This window comes from Sycon ciliatum, chromosome 9, assembly GCF_964019385.1.
Source record: "Sycon ciliatum chromosome 9, ocSycCili1.1, whole genome shotgun sequence".
Taxonomy (NCBI): Eukaryota; Metazoa; Porifera; class Calcarea; order Leucosolenida; family Sycettidae; genus Sycon; species Sycon ciliatum.
In genome coordinates this window covers 7,967,356-7,994,183 of record NC_088651.1, presented here as the reverse complement: position 1 = coordinate 7,994,183, position 26,828 = coordinate 7,967,356, and the positions used below count along the sequence as shown (strand labels likewise).

General features: G+C 47.2%; 2 protein-coding genes across 2 annotated transcripts in view; both read right to left on the bottom strand.

The window, feature by feature from the left end:
• Positions 1-1,004: 1,004 nt before the first annotated feature.
• LOC135824532 (uncharacterized) lies at positions 1,005-5,097 on the bottom strand. Its single transcript, XM_065337264.1, has 2 exons — positions 4,053-5,097; positions 1,005-2,265 (listed from the first exon to the last, which is right to left on the bottom strand). The coding sequence occupies exons 1-2, from the start codon at positions 4,986-4,988 to the stop codon at positions 1,732-1,734; spliced, it is 1,470 nt and encodes a 489-aa protein (XP_065193336.1). The 5' UTR covers positions 4,989-5,097; the 3' UTR covers positions 1,005-1,731.
• A 2,893-nt stretch (positions 5,098-7,990) lies between these two features.
• The window catches only part of LOC135824535 (TATA-binding protein-associated factor 172-like), a 59,206-nt gene continuing 40,368 nt past the window's right edge, over positions 7,991-26,828 (bottom strand). Inside the window, exons 29-44 of the mRNA XM_065337271.1 lie at positions 26,416-26,568; positions 25,886-25,946; positions 25,516-25,733; positions 24,405-24,637; positions 23,783-23,860; positions 22,844-22,907; positions 18,568-18,633; positions 17,805-17,946; positions 16,471-16,601; positions 15,927-16,112; positions 14,721-14,848; positions 13,051-13,248; positions 12,066-12,143; positions 10,692-10,821; positions 10,031-10,122; positions 7,991-9,510 (exon numbers count right to left, since the gene is read on the bottom strand). Coding sequence (XP_065193343.1) covers positions 9,207-9,510; positions 10,031-10,122; positions 10,692-10,821; positions 12,066-12,143; positions 13,051-13,248; positions 14,721-14,848; positions 15,927-16,112; positions 16,471-16,601; positions 17,805-17,946; positions 18,568-18,633; positions 22,844-22,907; positions 23,783-23,860; positions 24,405-24,637; positions 25,516-25,733; positions 25,886-25,946; positions 26,416-26,568 — 2,262 coding nt within the window. The 3' untranslated portion in view covers positions 7,991-9,206. The remainder of the gene's footprint in view (positions 9,511-10,030; positions 10,123-10,691; positions 10,822-12,065; positions 12,144-13,050; positions 13,249-14,720; positions 14,849-15,926; positions 16,113-16,470; positions 16,602-17,804; positions 17,947-18,567; positions 18,634-22,843; positions 22,908-23,782; positions 23,861-24,404; positions 24,638-25,515; positions 25,734-25,885; positions 25,947-26,415; positions 26,569-26,828) is intronic.

The following is a 26,828-nucleotide window of genomic DNA, read 5'->3' as shown; positions in this document are numbered from 1 at the left end:
GTTTCCAGCTCGACAAACACCTTGTATCTTCCCTGTTGAGAAATCCGACATAGTAATGCAAGCAACCGGGTTGCCTGCATTACTACAAGTATGGATTTCTCTGAATACCCTACATTGGAATCATGGTGGGGAACCCTCAGCATAACTCTTGGGTCGGGTCTCCATTCCTCTACTCGGTCCATCAACTGATAGCCAGGGTCAGTAAAAATAACTTTTGAAACGTTTGTTTCCCAGGTTCCCACTTGTACACCATCTACATGTAGTTGAAATCATGGAAACTTGGAAAGAAAAGCCCTGGTCTGCCCTGGCCCCTGGGAATACTCACTGCACACTCACTGTGACATTCGTCGAGTCGATGCAGCCTTGTGCAGTCTTAAAATGTACAGTAAATGTGAAGCAGATGCGATAGGGGTGAGGTTTTGCATTCCGAATTTCGGTACAGCATTCTTCGGTCGTTTGTCGAACATCAATATGTCGAATTTTCGCACCAACGTTTGTTTTGCAAGTCGAAAATGATGTGTTTTCATTTCGTGAGCCCCAGCATCAGCAACGTCCTGTCCCGTGCTCCTTTTCTTGCTGATTCCAACGAACTTTGATCGCCCAAAGAGTCGAGGGCCAAACCTGCCTCCTCAGTCGCCTCAGAAAAACCATATTCATGGCCAAGTCAAATTTTATGCGTGTCGCCATAGTCTTTTCAGCCACACAGATGACGGTGAGGACACTCCAGTCGAAAGAGAGTAGACAGGCAGTGGAGAGGAGCAATCAGAGGTAGCTGACGATGCTATGTCGCCAAAGACGCCTGCCAAGCGATGCCGAGATAATAAACGTCTTTGAATAAATCACGCGCTATAGCTATAGCGCTCTTCTACAAGAAAATGCATCCGAAAAATATATTCGGCAAAGTGAGCTTTTTCCGAACAAACACGCCGAATCTTCGTGTGCATTTTCGACCTCGCTCCCGCGTGCCGAATCTTTTTGCCGAATTTCGGAATGCAAAACCTCACTAGTGATAAGCTGAATTCTTTAGAAAGGCACGGATAACGAGCGGCACAAATAATGGCCAACAACAGTGAGGGAATTCTCTTAGACTTCGGTCTTAGGTTTGGTCGTAAATGCTACCTGAAAAAGATTTGCCGCTTGAGTGCTGGCCTAGAGTGTACACTGTAGATACAGATCAGAGCAGCATAATATACTATAGCCATACAGTATGGTACTGCTTCATGACCAGTGACAACTGGCCAGTTCTGCGACTGTGGCCGGTGTGCATGCAAAATAACAGTTACGGTATGTGCTGAAACTGAAAGCCTGAAAGAACCACAATGCCATGTGTCCATCATGCAGCTATGTACTAATAGACTAATAGTAATACTAGATCTACATGCATTCCGCAAGTGTGGCGAGGGTGCAACTCTCGCTTATGCCATTCAGAACACCATACATAGAGAGAGACCGATAGAGAAAGAGAGAGAGAGAGAAACAAGAGACAAGAACACAACTTACAGTGCATCAGTCTCTGTGCATGACATGAACATTTTAATGCTCCAGTAGAACTACACAATCATCATGATACATGTACAGTACATGTACTGCTGATGGTCAAAAGACCTAGGCTAGGCTACACATGACATCAAGAGTACATAACACACAGAGGTTGTGTACTTTTGATGACATCCGCCGATGATACTGATATCAACAGAATATGACATGTATATGATAAATAGTTATTATTACTCAATCATAGTCAATGTGCTGTTGCCTGATCATATCCAAAATGGCTCTGAGGCGCATGGAGCCCTGTTGCCAAGCCGACGCCCTCGTAGACATACCACTACCAGGGGCAGGACATTCGCCGTCTGCTGACAGTGACAGTGTTCGCCCGCGAGGAGATTTAGATGAACGAGTGTGCGTCCAGCAGAAGAGCTGCGGGGGCTGGACGGTGGTGGTGCTTAGTGCCCAGGAGATCTGTATCACACATGCGTGTTGATTGCTTGGCACCGTGCTGTAGACTTGCGCTCTGGTATGGACATTGCCAACATGTATACGAACCCGAGCACCGTCATTGCTTCGACATGGCTTCCCGCAGGCTAAGGTGTGCCCCTTGGTCTCACGTTGCATAGACGATGCCTTGAGAATGGGTTGCAGTGCTGTGCAGCGGGGATGGCCCAGTTTCTTGCCAGCATACGCGCTGCTGACGAATGCCATCTTGGGGCGTATGGCCCGTATCCAATTTTCTGGGTTTGCAATGTGAGACCCGTGGTGGCTGATCTATAATTGCAATACATGCACACACGCATGCACGTACACGCACACACACGCACACACACACATACACACACACACACACGAGTGCGCACGATGAAATTTTAGAGACAACCCCACGTGATTTCATATGAGGTGCATGAATTTGTTTATGGGATAGAGCACAGCTTGAGTATTATAAACTTTGCCAACAACAGGCTAGCTGAGCAACTGCCTTGGCTATTACGCCCCATCTCCTTCTCCCCCCACCCAACTCCCCCGCCCCCATATGTGCACTTGAATGCTATCACAGTGGTATGATGGTCTGCTGCAGCAGCATGGCCGGTGTAGTGATCATTATGTACTAGTACTAGAGTGTAGAAGACAACGTATTGTCATGTCATGGTGTGCTATGCTACTGCAGCAGTGATCAGTTAGTTACAGGGTGTGGGGACTCTTGAGCCACCAACGAGCCACCAACGGTCAGACAACTACTAGTAATATTTTTTAAAGTATTTGGTTAGTAACTGAGTGTTACATTCTGCATGATTGTCATTCAAATCAGGGAGTCGTAAAATACGGTATTTTACGACTCCCTGATTCAAATGCCTAGAGAGAGTCTGATGCAAATTTCGCGCGAAAGTATTCACGTGACCATACAGGATTGTAGAAGTGGACTTTTGGTGGCGTATCAGTATTTGACCCGGGTCAACTGTCTTCATGTAAACGCTCACCTATTTTGTCTATCGTACAGACTTTCAACCCGGGCTGAACTCGACCCAGGTTGAAATTTCTCATGTAAGCACAGCCTATAGTGACAATATTGAAAGAAACATGTGTGATTATAACAGCTGTTATCCTATCAACCACTACTTCGTTATCCTATCACATACTACTAGTCGCGTCTGATTACCACATTGTTATCACCCACTTGGTGCATTTTCTCACTTTCATTTTTATAATCACACATGCATCTTTCAGTGCTGTACTCACACTACTTGAAAGGCTGACGCGAATGTCGCGTTCAAAACTAAACAAAAGTACTTGAAAAAGCCTTTCCAAGCACACTGCACTTCTCCTTGGTTGTTCTATAAAAGTTCATTCGTGTATCCTGTAGGCCTTTGCGGATAATGCCGGCAGAAAAATTGGCAGAATTCGGTACTTTTTCTGGTAAGTTTCATGCATGTTTCTGGTATGTGGATAAAGAAATGGAGCAGAATTCGAGGAATTGCCCGCCATAAGGTTTGTATGGTTTTGCCAATTTCACTGCTTTTCGAGCAGAATCTGCCACCTTTTCGAGCATTATCCACCAATGTCTAGTATCCTGTGTACTTTGTTTGACGTGTCCGAGGTACATCTTAGGCCGCGTTCGAATTGTCTTCATCAACTGTTCAAACAAATTTTTAAAAGAGTTTAGTTGAAGTGTCCCATTAGAACGGTTTCTATCGTTTTAGAGTTTATCAGTGGAATTGTCATGGCGATGATGACGTCCGATCAGATCGACCATCTTCACGCACTACGTGCTATTCCACACTCTTCGGAACTAATCCACCTCTCCCATCGGATGAGGTTGTGGAGTTTCGAGGAGTTTCGAGGAGCTTCGTTTTTCTGGAGAGGCCAATAAGGCCACCTCTTCAGAAAAACGAAACTCCTCGAAAAGACAAAGAGTGACAATTCGAACGTGCCCCTGCCCAAGCATAAAGACAGTATGCCATAATGGATCAACACAATCGTGCTCCGGATAATGTCCGTGCTACAGAAGGCAAGAGTGTGTCCTATCAGAGTACGTACTAAGCGAGTTCCACAGCACTTACCTTGTACACATCCGATGCTAGCTTAGAAGAAAGTCTGTCCATCAGCTGTGCCTGCCCTTTCCCCTCCAGATCACCGACGAGCAGAGATGAGCGCGACCCGTACTTCACTCGTACTGCTACACTGTGCTCGTTCTTCGTGCTTCCTAAGTTGGCAGCTAGAATCTCAACTCGAACGCTACTCTGTCCTCCACAAACACTATCAGTCCAGGTATTTCCTTGATGGCAGTCCCTCTCGTAGCAGGGCTGTCCACCCTTGAATGTCATTGCATTGACGTCATCCAGCCACTGACGGATTTTACCCCCTTTTACACCACTACTCCCGTAGGCGTCACGTGTTAGCCCTATGAACACGCGCAGGCTAGATGGTGAGCGCTTCCAGGTTTCGTCGCGTTCGGAGTGATGATAACGATTCACACTGCGCTTGTTGTTGGTCATGTGTGCCGGGAATCCAAACTGGCGAGATGGCGAACTGAACTTGGACGGTGTTCGTTCGCCAATCGGAAAGATCCTGGGAAGATAACTAAAGTGGTCTTCATCCGGATGGGTTACGATGATCGTTGTCAAGCGCTGCATCAATGTCTGGTCGCCATTAAGTTTAGCTTCTTCCAAATAGCCTTTAACATCACTGGACGTCCATACGCGATCTGAACTGCCTGCATCGATCATGATCACGTGGCCGTTATGCTCGGGACAGACAATCAGTGTGCAGTCGCCTTGTCCAACGGGCAGGGCGATCGTCAACAACTCACCTCTTGTGTTGCGTCTGGTGTTGTTCATAACGACCGGCGGTGGCAAGTTGGAAGCCGATGCACGGCTGGCTGGGTAGCTATAGACTGATGAGAACACAAAGCACAAAGCTAAGATCACCTTCAATCCCTGAGTGCTGTAAGGATAGCGTGCCCTGGACACCGGTACAGGACCATTCAATACAGCCATGGCTCCACTAAGGGAGATTCCTCTTCTGTCAACCTGTCTATCCTATCACAACGAGACAATTTCTTCTGATTCCTACCTGGACGTGTGCTAAGTAGCAACTGATTAGTGTAGCATCTCCACCGGTCATATCAGTATGTACCACCACGCGATGTATATGTCCCCGTGTGTTTGCGTGTGTGTGTGTGTGTGTGTGTGTGTGTGTGTGTGTGTGTGCCCACGTGCATGCATGCGTGTGCTTGTGTGATCCAATACTAGCATGCAGGCAGTCAGGACCGCGCGCGCGTGTGTGTGTGTGGGGGTGGGTGTACATGCGTGGGCATACAATACACCATGGTACAGTAGTGCAATACTGTCTTGCAAATCGATACGTCAGATGAAGCAAAATTAATGGTGAGCAGACAGCACTTTGTTTGGCACCAGGCCCGGCGGAACCGGTCCGGTTGGTCGGGCCATGGCCGGACCAACTCTATAGCCACCAACGTGTGTTTACAGCTGAGGAGGTCATGTGACTACCCTCCATATCATACACAATGCATAAAAGACAAGCGTATGGCCGGACCAATCACAAACTGCTTCCGCCGGTCCTGTCTGCACGAGTATGTTGCACACTGACTGTAAAGACACTCTCTTGTTTACAGGACTAATGCCTGCACTCATGCCTGCACTGATTCCGGCATGTTGTCCGCTTAAGAAGAGACCTTCCAAAGTGCGACTGTCGGACAGACGGACAGGAAGTGACCATTAGGCGTGGCTATAAATGGCCCTGTGGCATGTACTGCCAAGCCCAAGGGCAACGTCTTCTACTGGACACAACATCTTTATTCAAGCTCAACAAAATGTGAAAACAGGAAGGAAACACAAGAACGCAACACATTCAAATTGAAACAAAAGTCAATAGTCACGTCACGTGTGCATTCAACTGAGTATGATGGTGATTATTATTGTTTTCAGGGCCTGATCAGGCGACACTCAACCACCAGACCTGGCCCGCGATGACGGCGTCGGCTTCTATACTACTCGTACTGGTACGAGTAGTGCATGCCAGTAGGCCACTTGGTTAACAGTTTCTCTTCAATCTTTTTTTTTCAATACATGTATTCTTATTCAACTTCAATTGAGCGTTCTACACGTCAATCCGGACCGCAGCGGCGCAGGCTAGCCTAGCACAGACTCATTGTCACCAGGGAGTACAGTAACGTGTATGTTGCCATGCCTGTACATGTACGGTATGTACATGCACCTGTTAGATTGACAGCATGAAACAAGGTGGAGGACACTGTGACCTTACTACAACCAGGGAGTCGTATTTTACGACTCCCTGACTACAACCTTCCGCGGTTGGCAGAGCCCCGGTCCCTGCGGACCACTTGAACCATATGGGTGTTGCACCCGGTTCTGACCCTCATTATGCTAGGGGGGTAGGAGACTACTCCTGACGTCGTCTTGTACTCTTCGCTCTTTTCTTTATTTCGTCCTGGTGGTCGTGCGGCCACTGAAACCTCAACCTGTATAAAAAAAACTTCTTTTCTTCCAACTTCTGCCCATGGTGAAGGCCTACCCATGGCCACGTCGGGACATCACCAACCCCGTCTACAGAGAGCACCTTCTCGCGACAGTGTCATGGTGATGACAAAAACTCAGTTGACAGTTGACGAGCTGAGAGAAGGACGCCATGGGCAGAAGTCGGAAGAAAAGAAGTTTTTTATACAAGTTGAGGTTTCAGTGGCCGCATGACCACCAGGACGACATAAAGAAAAGAGCGAAGAACACAAGACGGACGTCAGGAGTAGTCTCCTACCCCCCCCCTTGCATAATGAGGGTCAGAACCGGGTGCAACACCCATATGGTTCAAGTGGTCCGCAGGGACCGGGGCTCCGCCAACCGCGGAAGGTTCTGTCCCCGGGGAAAATCGCGGAAAAAACTTGCAAAAAACGCGGGGAAAAACTCGGCATAATATGGCATAATTTGCGGTAAATATGCGGTAAATATGCGGTGAATATTATTGATATGCGGCAAGTTTGCAGTTGATATGAGGCAATTTTCAGTGAGTATGTAGTGAAATCAATCAGTTACAAGTCTCTGGTGTAAGCACTCGTCATATTTGAGTACAAAGCCGCCACGATGAGACGTTGCTGACCGAATAGTGCACTGTGTGTACGTGTAGTGCAACAAAAAAGTTCAAAAACGCGGGAAAATCGCGGAAAACACAGTCTTTAAAAAATCGCAAAAAACGCGGAAAAAAACGCGGCCGCGGAATCACGATTTTCCCCGGGGACAGAAGGTTGTAGTAAGGTCACTGTTTCCTAACACAGTGTCTCCACCTTGTTTCATGCTGTCAATCTAACAATTTGCGTGAACTATAACAAGGTTTATCTAATACTGTTTTTTAACCAGTGCTAGGTTACCATGTATATACCTGCACTACAGGTAGCAGTAGAATATCTAATTGGTGTCAAGCACGGTAAGTGTACAACCAGGCAGTATTCACTACTCCCTGGTAGAACTCTCCGCCCTTTCACTACATATTAACAAGAGCACAACAAGAGAAGAGAGGAGCGGATACATGTACTGACAAGTAGTATGTACAGTATTATAGTTTGAGAAAGAGAATACACTCAAACGTCTCTTATCCGGACGCCTCAGATACGGGCACGTCTCTCTACCGGGCACCTTCAGCTTGAGTTCCTATGGCAAAATGCTTCGAGTTTGGGGATTTTGAACCTATTTTCGTATGCACAATTGCATATTTGTCACTGCCAACTTGTGTAATCCACACATTTTCATCAATGGTTTATTTTTTATCCTGAGCATGTGCAATACGTGCCAAATAAACTTCATCAAAAACTGATAATTATGGTACGTGTTAGATGAGTTATCCTGAGATACGGGCAAATCTGAGATACGGGCATTGCCCGGTCCCAAGGTGCCCGGATAAGAGACGTCCGAGTGTACCACTATGATGCACGTGCTCATGCATCAGATTGCAGACAATAAAATCAGCGTCGACGTAGAATAAATCTACAAGCCACAGGGGCAGAACTTTAAAAACTAGAGCCTCAGTACAAGAGGTGCAAACGCGGAATAAAACATGACGATGGAGTAAAGCTGTGTCCACACAGCCACTGCATGAGAGAGAGAGAGAGAGAAAGAAAGAGAGAGAGAGAGAGAGAGAGAGAGAGAGAGAGAGAGAGAGAGAGAGAGAGAGAGAGAGAGAGAAAGAGAGAGAGAGAGGGGTAACGTTATGCTCAGCGTGGGAAAACAAGCAACGCTGATTATTGTGCACACGTAAAATCTGTATTCTGGCACGAAGTACACATAGAAAGGCCAGCACTGAGCAGTATGGGTACATCAAGCAGCAGCAGCTGTTGGCATGGCACGGATTGAGCAACTGAGCAGCTCAAACCCTGCTCTTATCCTTACTTGGCATGACCTGGTGCAAAACTAATCAAAATACCTGTTAACCCTACTTATCCAGATGACTTCCCAAAAATGTGTCAGAATTAATAGAAGACACGCACATAGATAAAAAACAGGTCAAAACTGCCAGAATACGCACATAAAAATACAAGCTCCCAGGGCTTGATATCAATGTAGTTCTGAAGAGAGGGCATAGTACGGGAAATTGGCCCTTTCTGAAGAGAGGAAGCTCCCAGCTGGTGTCAGTGGGCACACTGCAGAGAACCGTGGCTCCAACAGACGAGCATAATGTATTTAACAGTCAACACTGTGCTATTGCAGCACAGCTCCACAAAGGTAAGCAGAAACTCATCAGTAGCAGCAACTCTTGCTGAACATGTGTTAGCGGACTGTGCATACAGTACATCCTCAGCTAACGCGGCACATGCGTTGACAGACAGACTGTGCATGCAGCACATGTGCAGGCAGACTGTGCATGCAGTACATCCTCGCGCATTGGCCATGTACACAGCAGGAAATCCAGCTGACAAAACAAAGCGACTACACAGACTGGTACATGCACGACAGCGCATGGGTAGCATGTGAGACAACGCATGGGTAGCATGTGAGACAGCGCATGGGTAGCATGTGAGACAGCGCTGATAACGCCATTGTCTGAACGGATAAAAAAGGACTCGGGTGGCTGTAACTGATAGCTGCAGCAAACTGACCAAGTGAATATCACCTGCAGCCTGACGTCCAGTCTCCAGTCATGCCAATGCTGACCTGCAGGATAGGAGTGACGTGTGGAGACAAGCAGCACTAAGTCTTGTCGCTCAGTGATTGCAGATACCCATCTAGACTATACTCCTCCTCATACTGTTTACTGTCCCACAGCTCTTCCAGGTCTTCAAGAGCAGCCTTCATTGAGCCTCCACCACCGGCGGCAGTAGCGCTGGAACTAGCTGCTTGCTGCAAACCTCCTGCTGCCTTGCCCTTCCTGGTGACCGATGACTTCTCCTCCCCTTGGAACAGATCCAGCAGTTGGTGTGTGTCCATTGACGACAGGCTGGAGTTCTCTGCAGTCACCACCGAGTTTGCTATGCCCAGCTTGAATCTTTGAAGACTGGTTTGGCAAAAGCACAGACAACAACAACAACAACAACAACAACAACAACAACAACAACAACAACAACAACAACAACAACAACAACAACAACAACAACAACAACAACAACAACAACAACAAAAATTCACAATCCCCAAGAGAACACTCTATGGGAAGAGAGAGAGAGAGAGAGAGAGAGAGAGAGAGAGAGAGAGAGAGAGAGAGAGAGAGAGAGAGAGAGAGAGAGAGAGAGAGAGAGAGAGGGAGGGAGAAAGAAAGAGAGAGAGAGAGATGCCCGAGTTAGATGCCTGCCCAACTTAGGCATATTAGCAAATTATTGCAAATTATTAATGCCTCATGGAGCTATCGGAATCGCACCAGGAATCGTCAAACAAAAGAACGGGCTGTCACTGCGTAGATCCGCTTAGACAATGGGGGGGGGGGGGGGGGGGCTATACTTTACATTGAAAACACACCCACCCACACACCCACACACACACACACACACACACACATTTTGAAATCTGCAGTCACTCACCTCATTATTCTCTCTTCCATAGTACCACGTGTTACAAGACGATACACATTGACAACCTTCTTCTGGCCAATACGATGAGCTCGGTCCATTGCCTGGATTACACAAATGTACCCAGACACAAACATACACGGACACAGACATTTAGAGAAAAGAGATGAAGGTAGAGGAGAGGGGGGGGGGGGGATGTGAAGCTGCCAAGGTCCAGCTACAAAGAACCACAGGTGTACACCACTAGCTCCTACGAAGCTTCACTATCAGCAGCACTGCCATTAGCATCACCATCACCGGTGGCAGCAGCAGTAACAGCGGTGGCGGCAGCAACAGAAGCAACAGAAGCAGCAGCAACAGCAGCAGCAGCAGCAGCAGCAGCAAGAGAAGCAGCAGCAGCAACATCACCACCAGCAGCAGTCGCAACATCACCAGCAGCAGCAACAACAGCAGAATCATCACCATCAGCGGCGGCGGTAGCAGAAGCAGCAGCAACAACAGATTCTCCGGCGGCAGCAGCATGAGAAGCAGCAGGAACAGCAGTAGCAGCAGGAACAGCAGGAACAGCAGTAGCAGCAGGAACAGCAGTAGCAACAGCAGTAGAAGTAGCAACAGTAGTAACAGCAGGAACAGCAGGAACAGCAGTAGCAGCAGAAACCGTAGATAAACTAACCTGTAAGTCCTTCATGGGATTCCAGTCATGTTCCATGAAGATAACTGTATCAGCACCTGTCAAGTTTAGACCCAGACCACCAACGTGTGTAGTCAACAGCAACATATCTATACTGGCATCGTTGTTGAACCTACAGACACATGTATACACACACACACACACACACAGCCACAGCCACAGACACACACACACACACACACACACACACACAGCCACAGCCACAGCCACAGCCACAGCCACACACACAAGCACAGATAGCATACACTTCACTTCAATGGACTATAATTATGGAAGCAAGACCAGCTGTTGTTCATGTACTAGTACCGTAATGTCGCGTATAAAAGCAGGTGCTTACGGCCGTATAAGCCGGGGTTCAAACCATGCTCTTCTATTCAAGTTATGCTTCTATTCAAAACATGCTTCTACGTCAACACCATCAGTCTACACTGTGCAGTGCATACTGCCACGCACGTACGCGTATCTTGCAGAGATCGGCTTCTATTCAAATCGTGCTTCTGTGGCACAACGGGCTTCGAAAAATCGGCTTCTATTCGAGTCATGCTTTTATACGCGACACTACAATATTCATGAGATGTTCATTCTTGCTGTGGTCTGTGCACAATTGGTTTGCTATTATACGTCCATGCTGTCTTGGTGTCCTCAAAGCTTAATGTGCTCTAACTACCCTTGCTGGTGAGACGGATCAATGACATTGGGTTCTGTTTGCTCTACCCTTTGTGTTTTTTAAATATTTTTTTATCACTATTGATTTTAATATGGCAATAAGTAGGACGAGCTGAAGCGACATGTGGACTACTTTATTAACAATGTAAGCGATGGAGACGATGCAAGAAACAATCTAAAGGGTAAAGAAAATACATGTAAGAAGAAAAAGGGCAATGGAAAAAAAGATGATTCGAACAAACCTTGATTGCTATATTATTTCCTTTGTTCTCATTTTGTTCTTTAGTACAACGGTGATTCCTGAAGAGTGTTGTACGAAAACTTGTTCGAATCATCTTTTTTTCCATTGCCCTTTTTCTTCTTACATGTATTTTCTTTACCCTTTAGATTGTTTCTTGCATCGTCTCCATCGCTTACATTGTTAATAAAGTAGTCCACATGTCGCTTCAGCTCGTCCTACTTATTGCCATATTAAAATTATTGTCTCCTCGTCGAACTATTGATTTTACAATCTATTTCTGTTTGCCCGTACAAGAGGCTTTAGTAGTATGCACGTACTAGTGTCCATGTCCTAGTGTCCATGTACCAGGCCTGGACTGGTCAGAAACCACATGTTTGAATACTCGGGACAAATTGCTGATAATTATGGCGAGAAGTGTTACAATAATAATAACATGGCATAATACACACCGTGTGACAAGGCCATGTCGCTCCATTGCCGGTGTACTGCCGTCCAGTCGCAGGTAGGAAATACAAGGGAAGTGTGACCTACGTAGTAACAGCACGTACATACACACATACACACACACACACACACACACACACACACACACACACATACATACACACACACACACACACACACACACACACACACACATACACACACACATACACACACACATACACACGTACAGCACGTACACGTACAGCACGTACAGCACGTACATACACACACACACACATACACACACATACACACACACACACACACACACAGCACGTACAGCACGTACACGAGCAAAGACACATATATAATGCTGGAACTACAGTAATACTCCCCAGATCCAGACGTCCCTAATCCGGGCACCTCTGTCTACTGGGCACCTTTCTGACCATCTATAGTCACAGGAATTGGCATTTCAACGCAAAAAACGGCCCTAACAACTATTCATTACAAAATGTTAACTTGCATGCAGGAAGTATGTAAGTTCTGAGTTATGGTCAATTCCTAGTCATGGGCAGTGCTTGGTCTCAACCTGCCCGGATCTGGGGAGTTTTACTTTATTTATAAAGTACTGAAAATAAATTCCCAAAGACATGCAGCACACAAAAGCAGTTGCTGAGCAAAAAGACACATAAGCCAGCCACTGCCAGCCACCGTCAGCCACCGCCAGTCAGTCACCCTCATGCTCAGTCAATGACAGTACTGTCGGGCGCTGAAGAGCGGGGTGCCGAAGAACGAACAGCTCAGAATTTCACCAAGCACAGCATGCCAATGTATGCACAGTGACTCAACTGTGCATAGACTGTAATACATGAAAATAAGAACGGTCTAGCATAGGAGGCTGTACAAGGCTACACAATGCTATACAAGGCTTGCAAGGCTACACAATGCCATACAAGGCTACACAAGACAATAGAGGGTAAAACTGCACCTGACCATTTCACTTACTTGAGAAGGTCACTCTCCACTATATCCAGCACACTCTTGGCTTGGCAGAAGAGCAAGACTCGGTGAGCTGACACAACATTACCATCCAGGATGTCAGCAGCACTTGAACAAAGTGAAGTATTCGCACCACCACCACCACCAGTAGACTCCATGTGTGCGCTGCTGCTACCACCAAGTCCCAGATCAAACAGAAGCTGTCTGTAAACACGCAAACACATACCAAAGCGTCAAGCGGACATAAATACTTCAGAAAAAGTACATGCATACATACATCCATACATCCATACATACATCCATACATACACACACACACACACACACACACACACACACACACACACACACACACACACACACACACCAAAGCGTCAAGCACAGGTGCGCATGCACAATCACACACAAAAAAGGCAGGATAAAGATAGAGCATCGCTGGCCATAAGCGAGGGTCCCTGGTTGGAGTCCTGGTGGTGACAGTCAATTATTCTTCAGACTTTTCCCGTTTCCAACCCCCTCAAACATATGAATAAAGATGACCCTAGAACAGGGCATACAACAAAGTGAAGCAAAACTCTCTCCCAGAAACCGTCTCCCTTCATGGCCCATCTCTTTTAGTTGGTATGACGAGAAATCGCACTCTGCAAACATTCGCCTTCTCTGCGATCTACAGGGCTGTTGCAAGCAATGGCAATACAGACGATTGTATTACTTTGCCAGTAATGCAAGGTGCTGGTTTGCGACTTGTGAAGGGGGAAAGACGTGATGCAATGGATGTCCTAAAATTTCACATCTACAGGACCTTCCATGGAGTACTGCCGGTTGCCGAAGAACTGGGAGGTCAGCCTCCTAGCCTAGACCGTTCTTATTTTCATGTATTACAGTCTATGCACAGTTAAGTCACCGTGCATACATTGGTATGCTGTTCTTGGTGAAATTCTAGCCTGTTCGTTCTTCGGCGCCCGCCAGTACTGTAAAGATCACCATGTTTGTGTACAAGACCATGCAATCAGAGTCTGCAATTAGAGTCTGCAATCAGAGTCTGCAATCAGAGTCTGCAAGGTATTTTCCTTGGCATGATCTTTTTGAGTACAGTACTGCATCATGGAGGCTGGACGCGCTACTAATGTGCTACACATCCCTTTCCCGTACATGATCACATCCCTTTCCCGTACATGATCACATCCCTTTCCCGCACACCCCGCTGTCGTGGACAGAGAGCGTACATGGATTTCTGCACTCTCGTCTTGCATCGCTCTTTCTACACGCACACACGCACACACACACACACATCTTGTGAAGACTAAAAGCTGACCCACAGCGATTACACAAGAATTTATCTTGCCAGAAGTAGCGCACTGGAGAACAGGTATGTATACTTTAAATAGAACATAGATAAACTCTGACACCAATAAAGGTGTCAAGTACAACAATACACCTTACAACAGCCGAGTCTGTTGGCAACAACAGACCCTTCACTATTCGGCATAAGTGTACCCACCAACCGAACTAGCTGACACACACACACACACACACACACACACACACACACACACACACACACACACACACACACACACACACACACACACACACACACACACACACACACACACACACACACACACAGACGCAGATGCAGCGAGTAACAAACACACAACACACATGTGCCTTACTTCAATGCAACTAGCTTGCATGAATGCTGGATGTCATGCAAGCCACTCTTGGATTCTGCTAGCTCAGCTGTGATCTCAGGGTATGCTGGATGTTTGTTGGTCAGCACCAACGCTGGATGATTGCACACCTGTGCACAAGCACACACAATAGTCAACAATGGAATAAACCGACTACAAACAGAGTTAAACCCGGATGGAGAGCCAAGGATTAAAATTAAGAAGAAAGGACCAAATGTGTACAAGTTACCCGTAGTTGCCCAATACTGGAAATTATAGGCTTGATAGTAGGGAGGTTTAGTTCTCACGTAACGGAAACGCGTACGTGGGTGATCCACGTAAAGTGGATGAAGGGCACCCACGTTGCAATGTTATGTTTAGTCACACGGAACAAACAAAAGCATGAAGCGAAAGGCCCAAACCTGGTCAAAGACGAAGCTACCCAGGCCTAAGAAGCTCATCCAATATTTTGATTTCGTGCTTCGGAAACTTCTTCAGCTGAGCACCCTCACAGCTCGCACAATGCACTCCATTCTGATTTTCACCTACGTTTTGGCGGAACGTGGGTGAGCCTCCATACACGGTATGTCGTGAATCAGAAAACGTCTGTACGTGGGTCACTGAGTACATCACGTGGTACACACACGTAAAGTACCCACGGATTACGTGGGACTAAACCTCCCTATTGATGAGTCATAACATGCAACAGTTAGCTTATAATTGCCCGTATTGAACAACTGCGGGTACCTTGTAAACCTTTGGTCCTTTCTTCTTCATGAATAAAACAAGGTGGGCAGTCATAACGATATAAAAAAGATATACCAGTTTTCCATTCCCTCAACCTATGAATACACTAGTTTCCTAAACGTTTTTGTGTGATGTACTCCTCAGCAAGAGACAGTGACCTGTGCACAAGCACACACCCTTCAACAAGGGAATGAACCGACTAGAGACAGAGCTGTCCACTCATGTGAACTTCTAAACAAATAGATATGCATAACATAAGAAGCCGAAAATAGAGGTCACAAACAAGTGACCAGCGTTACCACAAAGAAACAATTTTAAAAAGTTGCCAGTGCATCCACACGCTGTCCAAACAAGCACACACACGCATGCATGCATGCACACACACACGCACACACGTACACACATACACACACAAACACACGCGCGGATGCACACTCGCACATGTTCATAGGCAAATCTTACCTTCTGCAGATACTGCAGGGACTGGAAGGCGTACACTGTACCCTTCGGTGCTGCCTTTCCAGAACTAGACTTGCCAGCATCTCCAGCATCACTTGACCCTCCTCCACTGCCCTCTTTCTTCTCATTCAGTAACTGGTTCACAACTCCCTTGGCTCGTGAAGTACAGAACTCCTCATACAGACGAACCTTTTACAAAAATGAAATGGAGAGAGAATGTGTAAGTGTGTGTGTGAGTGAGTGAGAGAGAGAGAGAGAACGAGAGAGAGAACGAGAGAGAGAGAGAGAGAGAGAGAGAGAGAGAGAGAGAGAGAGAGAGAGAGAGAGAGAGAGAGAGAGAGAGAGAGAGGGAGAGACAGACAGAAAGAGGGAGAGAGAGAGAGGTAGTAAATTGACCACACTTATGGCCACAAAAAAAAAAAACAACACGCACAAGAAAACAAGACTTGGCACATCACTCCATGACTTGGTACAGCACAGCAAGACTTCATTATCAAATAGGACAGGAAGCAATCCAGTACAGCAGTTAAGAACAGTAAGTTGTTACCTGCAGAGGGCTCAGCTGACAACAGTAATCCTGAATGATCTTGGGTGGCAGGTCGTGGAGCACGTCTTCCTTCATGCGTCGCAGTATGAACGGCAACACTTGCCGGTGAAGAGATTCCATTGCCAGCACACCTGCATACAATGGAACAGTACATAATAAACATACACACACATACACACACACACACACACAGCCACACACAGCCACACACAGCCACACACAGCCACACACAGCCACACACACACACACACATACACACACACACACACACACACAGCCACACACAGCCACACACAGCCACACACAGCCACACACAGCCACACACACACACACATACACACACAGAAACAATCACTCAATAAGAGCATCACCGTAGAGGTCCACTCATACCAAGGAAGTTACCAGCCGGTGACCCAGTGGATAAAACTGCAGGTGAGCTATCATTGACTTTAAAAGACACGCAGGTAAGTGCTCCTATGTCTTGGTAGAACACAACTGATTGATGAGCGACTGGGCAAAGCCCCTGGCTTCTACCCGACATACACTACAACACTGTCCCTACGTCACACACCAGGCCGCTTACAAGCAGCTCTCAGAGCTATCATGCCCACTGGTTGCCATAGAGGAGCATCTGCTAGACAATACAGGAACAGTTGAGAGATGCTCATTGGTCAGTTTAGAGAACCTTGTGGACCTGGTGCTACACTGGCAGGATCTGGATGATCTAGCAGGGACTTCAGCCTGGTATGATCTTCCTCAGGATGAGGTGGGGTGAAGGTAGATGGTCTGTTTTGGGTGGTCTTCCTCAGGATGAGGAGGGGCGAAGGTAGATGGTCTGTTTTGGGTGGTCTTCCTCAGGACAACCATGGAGAGATCACTTGAGTACATTAAGAAAAGCTGATCATGCAGGCCATGCTGCCTCTGGTGTCAGGCTACAGCAAGTAAAGTAATACAACAATGTGATCTGGCCATTGCTCATTCCAGTCCACTACGAACTCATACAGGTTGCTCGCACATACACCAACACAACCCTTAATTCATACACCAATCCGCTTACACACTTGGTTTAGCTCAAACGTACATGCGTACTTGCATGCATACGTGCAACCCCACTGCTTTGTACAGTTGCACTCGACGAAATCCGACCCAAAGTGCAAAGCCGGCACCCTGGACCAGTTCCGATTACATCATTGTATTCGTACGTATGTACGTCCAGCCGCATTCGTGCCACTTCCCAGGCGTCAACGGCCGTGCAAGTTGAGGGCGTGCAACATACACTCTGGGTCGGATTTCACCGAGCACAACCGTACTACAATCACAACCTGATAACACACCTGCTTCCTGCTCTTTGGATGAAGCCTTGGCATCACGACTGTTGATAATCGGTCGGCCGTATCGCAACAAGAACTGACGCTCGCTACCCAGGAATCCTGGCATCAAGAAGTCGAACAGTGACCACAACTCCAGCACATTGTTCTAAACAAGAGAGAATGTGGAAGACAGGAGATGGAAGACAAAACAATTATACAAGAAAGGAGACGGAGAAGGAAATTAATTCAAGTTCGCGTATAAAGAATACTAGTAAAAACACTGGAGAAGACATTCACATATCGCTGGAACCTTAGTGGAACAGCAGCTTAGAGCAAGGGTCCCCGACTCGAGTCTCGGTGGTGACAATTAACAGCCCATGGTGAGGGTCCCTGGCACGAGTCTCAGTAGCGACAGTCAATTTTTTCTTCAGATGTTTTCCCTTTACAACTTCCTCATACTAAATTCCCAGTGTTAGGCTAATACAACTCCCCTTCTGCAGCACAAAGTTGGCTGGGTAAGACATTTAAAAAAAATTCACGGTTCGCGTCGGACTCGGCTAGAGGCCGAGTTTTCCGCATCCGTAGGAACGCCACCACCCTTCAAGGATCAAGGCGCAGATGCAGCTCCTAAAGCGGTTACCCTCTGTTTCTCGATCATGGTCTTGGACCATCCCACTGTGCCTGCCTGCCTGGGTAAGACATTGGTATTAGGTAAATGACAAAGGGGAGAGACAGCAGTAGACAGCAGTAGTAGACAGCAGCAGTAGACAGCAGCATTCCTACTCACTTGTATAGGTGTACCGGACAGGATGAGACGATGAGATGCTTGCAGTGACTTGACAGCCTTTGTGATCTATAGTACGGTCAGGAACAACAGGAAATATAATACATGTACATGAACATAAGAGAAAAATTACAACAACGACGGCGCCGCCAGCACCGCGCCGTCAGCAGCAGCAGCACCACCAGCAGCAGCACCACCAGCAGCAGCAGTAGCAGCACCAGCAGCAGCAGCACCACCACCACCACCAGCAGCAGCACCACCAGCAGCACCACCAGCAGCACCACCAGCAGCAGTAGCAGCAGCAGTAGCAGCACCGAGTACATGGCCTGGTGGGATACAGTGCACAATCTGTATGTACTTGTAGTAGACGGACTTTCTCCTACAGGTACGTGACCAACCTACTACATGCACCAGCATATTTATCACCGAATTAAAGCGAAACAAAAACCCTCCTAGGGCTCTTTTCGAAAAGACCAATGGCGTGTAGGGACATTGCCGAGTATTCTACACACTAAAACCAAGAGACCAACCACCAACTCCTGGTTGGTTGGTTGGTTGGTCTCTTGGTTTTTTAGTGTATAGAATACTCGGCAATGTCTCTACAGACACTCGACATTCGCGGTACCGTGATTGTACGCGACTGCAGGAGCAGTGACTTTCTGTGGTACCCATTGTTTTGATGACGCAGTCCCTGCCTGTGGCAGTGTGGGCGAAAATCAAATCTTCCTTATGCTCTTTCCTACCAAGTAAATTTCGTTTTGGGAACGGAACGCAGTGAAGAAGTTAGGTTTGTGTTGGTGTCCTTGCTGTATCAAACTGCTGACAATGGCGTGTTGGCCAGCAAAGAAGAAGAAGGTTCTCGCTGTTATTTGGTCATTCCAAACTCTTGCGAGGTGGGCCGAATATATTCTGCACCACTGCAAGGCTGCGAGGACGAAGGAGAACTAAGCACTACTGGCATGTCCAAACCTTTGAAACCTTACCTTGCCTCATTAGCTGGTACTAGCTTTGCGTGGATCGCCCTGTTGAACACACCATTGTTCAAAGATGATTGGAGAGGGCCACACTGCCCCCCCCCCCCCCCTGACAATTGGCAAAGTCAGGTCTTGGAGTGTCTGCCAACCATGTCAGCACGCGGCTTCTCTGACTGGGAAGAAGCCCAATACAAGCACAATTTCAGGATGGGAAGGGAGGCATTTTGGCGACTCAGCGAAAGCTGACTGATTTAGCCCCTCTGCCAGCCTCCGTAGCACGGTGAGTTTCAGAGATGCTTCATGTCTCACTGCTAAAACATGCATGCTGGTTTATTCTAGGAGAGTTTCTGGGTCTACATGCACAGGTGCAAGCACCTCTGACGAAACAGAATATTCATCTGAGGAAGTATGTGCCTTCGTGCAAATGTCTAGCACTCACTCTGCATTGGTTTGCGCATACCCCGTCGTTTTCCCAGCTAGCACTGCTGTACGGAGTTGGCAAAACCACTGCTGTCCATATCGTCCACGAGACTGCTGCTGTTTTCAAGGCTGCACTTGTGCCGAAATCGGTAGCGTTCCCTGAAGGTGCTGAGCCGAACCGCGTGATGACTGATTTTCAGGATTTGTGTGGTCTGCCGTATTGCGCTGGCACCATAGATGGAACTTTTATGGAGATTGAGAAGCTTGTAGCACACAGTGATGTGTACTGGTGCTATAAAAAGTATCCGTCAACTATGATCCTAGGCACTGTGGACGCCAGAAGGATAGTCACAAACGTGAACTGTGGGCGACGCCGCAACGTTTGCCTCATCAGCACAACGGCAGAACACTGTTGATAAGGCATGGTTGGTGAGTAAGGCACTGTCCATTGGGCAACTGGCAATACAGCCCTATCTGGTTGCCAATTCTGCATTTGCACTGAATGCGTTGACCATGAAGTGATTCACCACCCCAGTCAGCCCTGCTAAGCAGTCATTTAACTACCATCTGATTTGGACTAGGCACGTAGTTGAGCAAGCCGTTGGAAGACTCAAAGGTTGCTTCCGGATTTTAGTTCATAGCAACATCAGGGATCCATGTTTTGCTGCTGATGTAGCTGTTCTCACCTGCACTCCCCACAATGTGCATGAGCGCCAGAGCTGTCCCTATGAACAGCTGTGGACGGTGGACCCATCACAGTACGCCAGGCACCATCCGGAACCTGACGACCATGCGGCCAATGGTGAACGAGAAGAGGACAGTGATGTCGCCAGGAATGCACTTGCTACCTATGCTACCATGAACACTTCCCCGTGCATGCTGTGTAGGTAGCACATAGGTTTTTTTTTGCTTTTTTGCTTTTATTTTATTTGACTGATTTTCCAAAGGCAAATAGGTGCCCTTTTTCATTAACCATCACTCCATAATTGCGCTCTCCAGCCGACCTCATAAATATATTATATGATTAGTATCACGTCTTTACATTATCCCATTTATCCATTAACTCTTTTTGTTTTGCCCGTAAAAGAGGCTATTTTTTACAGTATCCCCAGTTTAATTATTCATGGTGTTTTGCACTAGGTTCTATAGCTTAGCTCTAATCTTCGCACCCTAGGCACGCGCATTATGCTTACCCCTTTCAGCGCAAAATGGTGATTTTCCCTATCTTAGCCATTCTACAATATCTATTTTAAGTACCTTCACTAACGAGAGTTTTATACTCGACACAGCTGTATGAGGGAATTCAGTACCGACGGATGTGTCGCTTTGCTGGTGGTGTGCTGTGGCAACGTGTCGAGGTGAAGACACCATTCTCCTACTGTCACTGCATAGTTCCTGGACTACATTATTCTAAAAAGCCAGTGCATCCAAACAGGGTTCAAGCAGGTCTCCTGCTGCACCAATGCAGCTCAGCTGTACACACTACACCACATCCTGACGCTTAGGGCGCGGTCACACTGCAGAGGCGCGCTGTGTCCACGCGGCAGCATGACTTACAGAGAAACCCAATGGCCTCGCTCACACAACGCCAAGCGCCAAAGAGAGGTGATGTTTTTTTCTTCAAATTTCCTGACACTCAAAACATGTTTGCATTTCCAGTTCGAGTCGAGTCAGTTTATATGAGCAATGAGCACTCTATTGTCATGAAAAGCCAGGGTGAAAGCTCAAAATCCAACACTGACGAAAGACCGATTTCTTCCACTTAACGATGGCCAGTTTTTCCTTGCCTGGGCACCTGAAAAGTTCAAAATGTGTGCCCAATGCTCACGCACTTTGAACTCAGGCCAGGTTTTATTCAAAAGCGTTTTGGGCCATGCGACTCAACCCCCAAAGCCCCCCCCCCCCCCCGCATGAGCGCGGGTTTTAATCCCGGTGTGAGCACGCCCTTACCAGCATTGACTATGATGTAATCCAGGAGTTTTGTGTTGACAGCCACCCATACAAAAGCAGCACACTCTGATGGTCAGGTACACTTGGGGTGCGTTTGGTTGGTACGATCTAGAACAGGATCGAACAGCTGGTGCACATGGAGCAGCCTCATGCCAACCAAACGGTACTCCAGAAACAGAGCACATTCTGTGGAAAAATGTGCCAAACTTGGTGCATTCTTCAAAATGTGTATGGGTCACCATGGTCACTTTGTACGGTACAACGAGTCCAACCCAAAAGCGTATGCACGTGATCATTTGGGACCAAAATCGATGTTCCCGCCAGGTTTCACTGTGAAAAAGTGAAACTGCTCGGCCTGCTCCGGCCTGGAGGCCGGAGCAAGCAGAACATGTTCTGGCCGACCCAGAACAGGTGCAGTCCCAACCAAACGCGCTGTTCTGGTGAATCCTGTTCTAGTTCGTACCAACCAAACGCGCCCTTGGTAACACCTAAGGGGCCATCTGGCATTACCGATAATTTTTACCGAAGGAAAAAGTTTAGTTATGACCCTACCCCACCCACCTAATCCCCCGAAGGAAAAATATATTGACTTGACAGCTAGATTGGATTGATGTTTTAGCTATCAATATTTTTCAAAACAAACTTTCCTCGACCCACCCACCCATAAACGAAACACCTAACTGTTATCTTCCGGCAGTTAGCAGCACTGGCCCAGACAGGCCAAGACCTGCAATCTCTCCAAGCAGATACACAGTGAGTGCGTTCGATTATTCACGCGAATCGATTCGCGCTATTCACATCACCCCATGTGAATAGAGTGAATGGATTCCGAATCGATTCGACTTGAATGCATGTGAATGGATGATTCAAGTGCATAATCGAACGCAGCCACTGGGTATACAAACCGGATAGCCAGACAAGTGTTCCCACCATACCTTTGTTTTGTTGCTCTTGATGACATGACCTTCATCCAGAACACAATAGTTCCACTTTACTGACCTAGAACACCACACACATACACACATACACACGCACACACACACGCACGCACGCACACACACACACACACACACACACACACACACACACACACACACACACACACACACACACACACACACACACACACAACACAGGTTTCTGAGTGTCTCAGTGCGAATGAAGAGGTAAAATGAAGTCTACTGTTGACACAAAGGTACACCATGAAAACCTTGGCAAATTCCGTTGTAACTCAGAGTTTCATGGCTGAACCAATCATCAGACAACGACTACTGACTACTGTTTACACACACACCACACTATTGCAGCTGCTGCTATCAGGTACATGCATGTACACATACACAATACAGTGCTACATACCACACAGTAATTCTTTCAGACTATTGTCAAGAAAGTGACCGCAGAATACGTCAAAATCATGTACACCACACATACAATATAGACAGGCATACGCAATGTTCAGTGTGCAACAGGGAGTCCTACGTCGCTACCATCTTGGGAGACGACGTAAGAACAGGATACCAGAAACGATATACGTTTGAACCCCGTACTGTATAGGAAGTAAGTTCTATGTGATCCACGGGATATGCAACGTGTGTCAGTGTGTCAGTGGCCATGACCATAGTTACCCACTGACCACACAACAAGTCACAGTACAGCCATGCCATTCTACGAGCGTGCATAAAATCGACCCTGCTCCAAAAGCAACTGGAGTGGGCAGGTTGTGAGCAAAATCAACATGTCATGTTCCACTGGCACGTGATTTGTCTCTAGATGCTAGGACCCCCCAGCTGGTGTGCAGTGACTAGCAATGTTGATTCAAGTGTGTGTCAACTTGGCAGTCACCAGTACATACACAGACACGTTTAACTTACTTGAAGAAGTCTAAATCATTGCGAACGATATCATACGATGAAACAACCAGATTACACTCTGCTAATGATGAACGTATTCTGGGGAGAGTACAGATACACGCAAACACATAAACACGCAGGCATTGGCACAGAGACAGACACAACAGGCATACAGACACACACGCCCACAAGAGTACACATGGACGCACGCACACGCACGTACACACAATGTAGCAGACACAACAGAGAATAGCACATAGATGTAAGGCAAGTGTGAACAAACAACTAACTACTTGCTTGTGTACTCCTTTTGCTTAGTCTACACTGCAGGTTGTCTCTCTAAGTACACAGTCCAGGTTGTGTCCCTCAGTATACACAGTTTGTCTCTGAGTATACATTGCAGGCTGTCTCACTCAGTGTACACATGTTGTCTCTGAGTATACATTGCAGGCTGTCTCACTCAGTGTACACATGTTGTCTCTGAGTATACATTGCAGGCTGTCTCACTCAGTGTACATTGCAGGCTGTCTCACTCAGTCTACTTCCTCAGTGTACATTGCAGGCAGTCTCTCTCAGTATACATCGTAGGCTGTCTCCCCTAGCACACACACACAATGTGCCCTCTGTTCATCCTCACTCTTACCTAACCCTCTCACGAACATCGCCCATGTAGTGCAGGACACGCAGCACACCGTCACGGCCACAGAACTTCTCCACTTCTGCACACCAATGACCAGTGAGTGTTGGTGGGCAGATGACAAGAGAAGGCGCTTCATTGCACCGAGCCACCAATGCCTCGCCAGCACTGTCTGCATTCGTAGTCCTATCGGTGTCATTATCGCAACCAGCAGTAACCGAAACAGCACAAGTAGTCTCCTGCAAAGGGTCACACACACACACACGCACGCACGCACGCACGCACGCACACACACACACAGTCACTGGCACTTTCCACCGTAGCACTGGACTGGACGAGAGAACATCATTCTCCTGTTTTGTGCTTCATACGGCTGTTTCAACTTTCAAGCCAGTTTCAAAGCGAGAATGTGTGATTCGTACGTACACGCGGTACAACATGCCATTCTAAGACTGCACATTAATAGTCTGTATGCTAGACAATGGAATATTCCTTTGTCAACACGAACAGACTCCATCTGAACCTTTGGAAAATGTGCTTCATCCCTACATAATATATACAATCATGGCACTCAATCATGTAAGTTCACAAAGAACGGAACGGTTCCGTCCGCAGATTCAGTACATGTCTTCACAAAATGCCACCTAGACCGTCAACCACTTAAAATGAACCGTCTAGCTGCTCCGAACGTCGGAGCTCATGGTTCCTGCAAACTCACTGACACTTGACGTGGGGCTGGCTTCTACAAATATTGCCACTGAAATGGCAACATCTTAGCTTAACATAAATAGATAAGGAAAAGAAATTTAAAGAAAGCCGCAAAGTAGATGAGCCAGCACACGCGAAAATCACCCTTAGTGACATATTTTCAGAAACTGAGATGACAGTGGATAAAGGCAGATGGATTTAGGCAGAATTCAATGCAAAAACGTTTGAAAAAATCTTGAGTAAAACTTGAGTTACGGGTCTTAGAAGATAGAGCATTTTCCCTGATATATCGCACATCACACGAAAACAGAGAATGTTTGAAGTGCGTTTTCTCAGTTTGAAGTGCGTGTCATTAAGGTCGATTTTCGCGTGCGCTGGCTCAGATATAAAAAAGTGCCCACACTCGTACCTGCACAGTGTCTGTTTCAGCACTCGCCGTAGTGGCTTCATGCTCCGTATCCATTGCTGTCGCTGATGGGCCGTCCGGGGACAATGCTGCATTGCCACTGCTGTTGATGCTTTCTGTAGGAACATTTTCAGTCTGTTGTTGCTGCTGCTGTTGTTGCTGCATGTAGTGGTCGGAGACTACAATGCAGATAGTCTGCAGAGTCTTACCAAGACCCATATCTACAAACAGACAACAAGAAGAGAACAACACATGGGGACTGAGGATTCGTGTCTGCTTTGGACATAGATAAACAACATGCAGCTCTGGATCGAGATACACAACATGCCATGCAGCTAAAAAAACAGTACTGCCATTTGTCTATGGGTCTTACCATCACAGAGTATCCCATGCAGGTTGTACTTGCTAAGGAATGCCAGCCAGTTCACACCGTCCTGCACACATACACCGATGTACAGACAGACAGACAGACAGACAGACAGACAGACACAGAGACACACACACACAGACACACACACAGACACAGACAGAGACACACACACCAATGTACGGACACACACACACACACCAATGTACGGACACACACACACACACACCAATCTACGGACACATAAACATACACCAATCTACGGACACACACAGACATTGTGAGCTTGACTCTAGTCCCTAGTTAAAAAGGTCCAGACATTTGCCAAACTCAGTAAAATGAAATTGTACAGTTGGCATGGTTAGCCAGTTCTGTAGGCACACTACCACCCTCAGTGATTACCCCCCCCCCCCCCCCCCCCGACACACGCACACTTGAACACCCCCCCCCCCCCCCCGACCCACACACACTTGCACCCCCCCCCCCCCCCAAAAAAACCACCCACCCACCCACCCACCCACCCACACATTGCTTACTTGTTGGTACTTGCGTAGTTCAGCATTGACCGCACACGGCAATTCAAAGTCATCCACACGACTACCATCCAGCAGCTGCTCAAGGAAATGACGCTCCTCGGCACGGCGAGCGATGAGATCTGCACTCATGCCTTCCGGGTCAGGAACACCCGACTACACATGCACACACACACACACATACACACACACATACATACACACACACATACACACACACACACACACACACAACACCAACGGCCAGTGAAAGAATAGTACAGGCGATAATTTCTACAACAGAACACTCTGCATGCAAAGAGAAGACAGTACAACACGATCAGTTCATGCAAACCGTGGCGGCGTGCTTATGTGGGTGCATGTACATGTGTGACTGAAAGACAGAGAGAATGACACAAAGAGAAAGACAGACAGAG

Excerpts from the sequence above, each read along its gene's own strand:
- LOC135824532 (XM_065337264.1), bottom strand. The coding sequence starts at position 4,988 with ATGGCTGTATTGAATGGTCCTGTACCGGTGTCCAGGGCACGCTATCCT. Across the intron at positions 2,266-4,052 it reads TAGCATCGGATGTGTACAAG|ATCAGCCACCACGGGTCTCA; the intron begins GTAAGTGCTGTG and ends TTGCAATTATAG.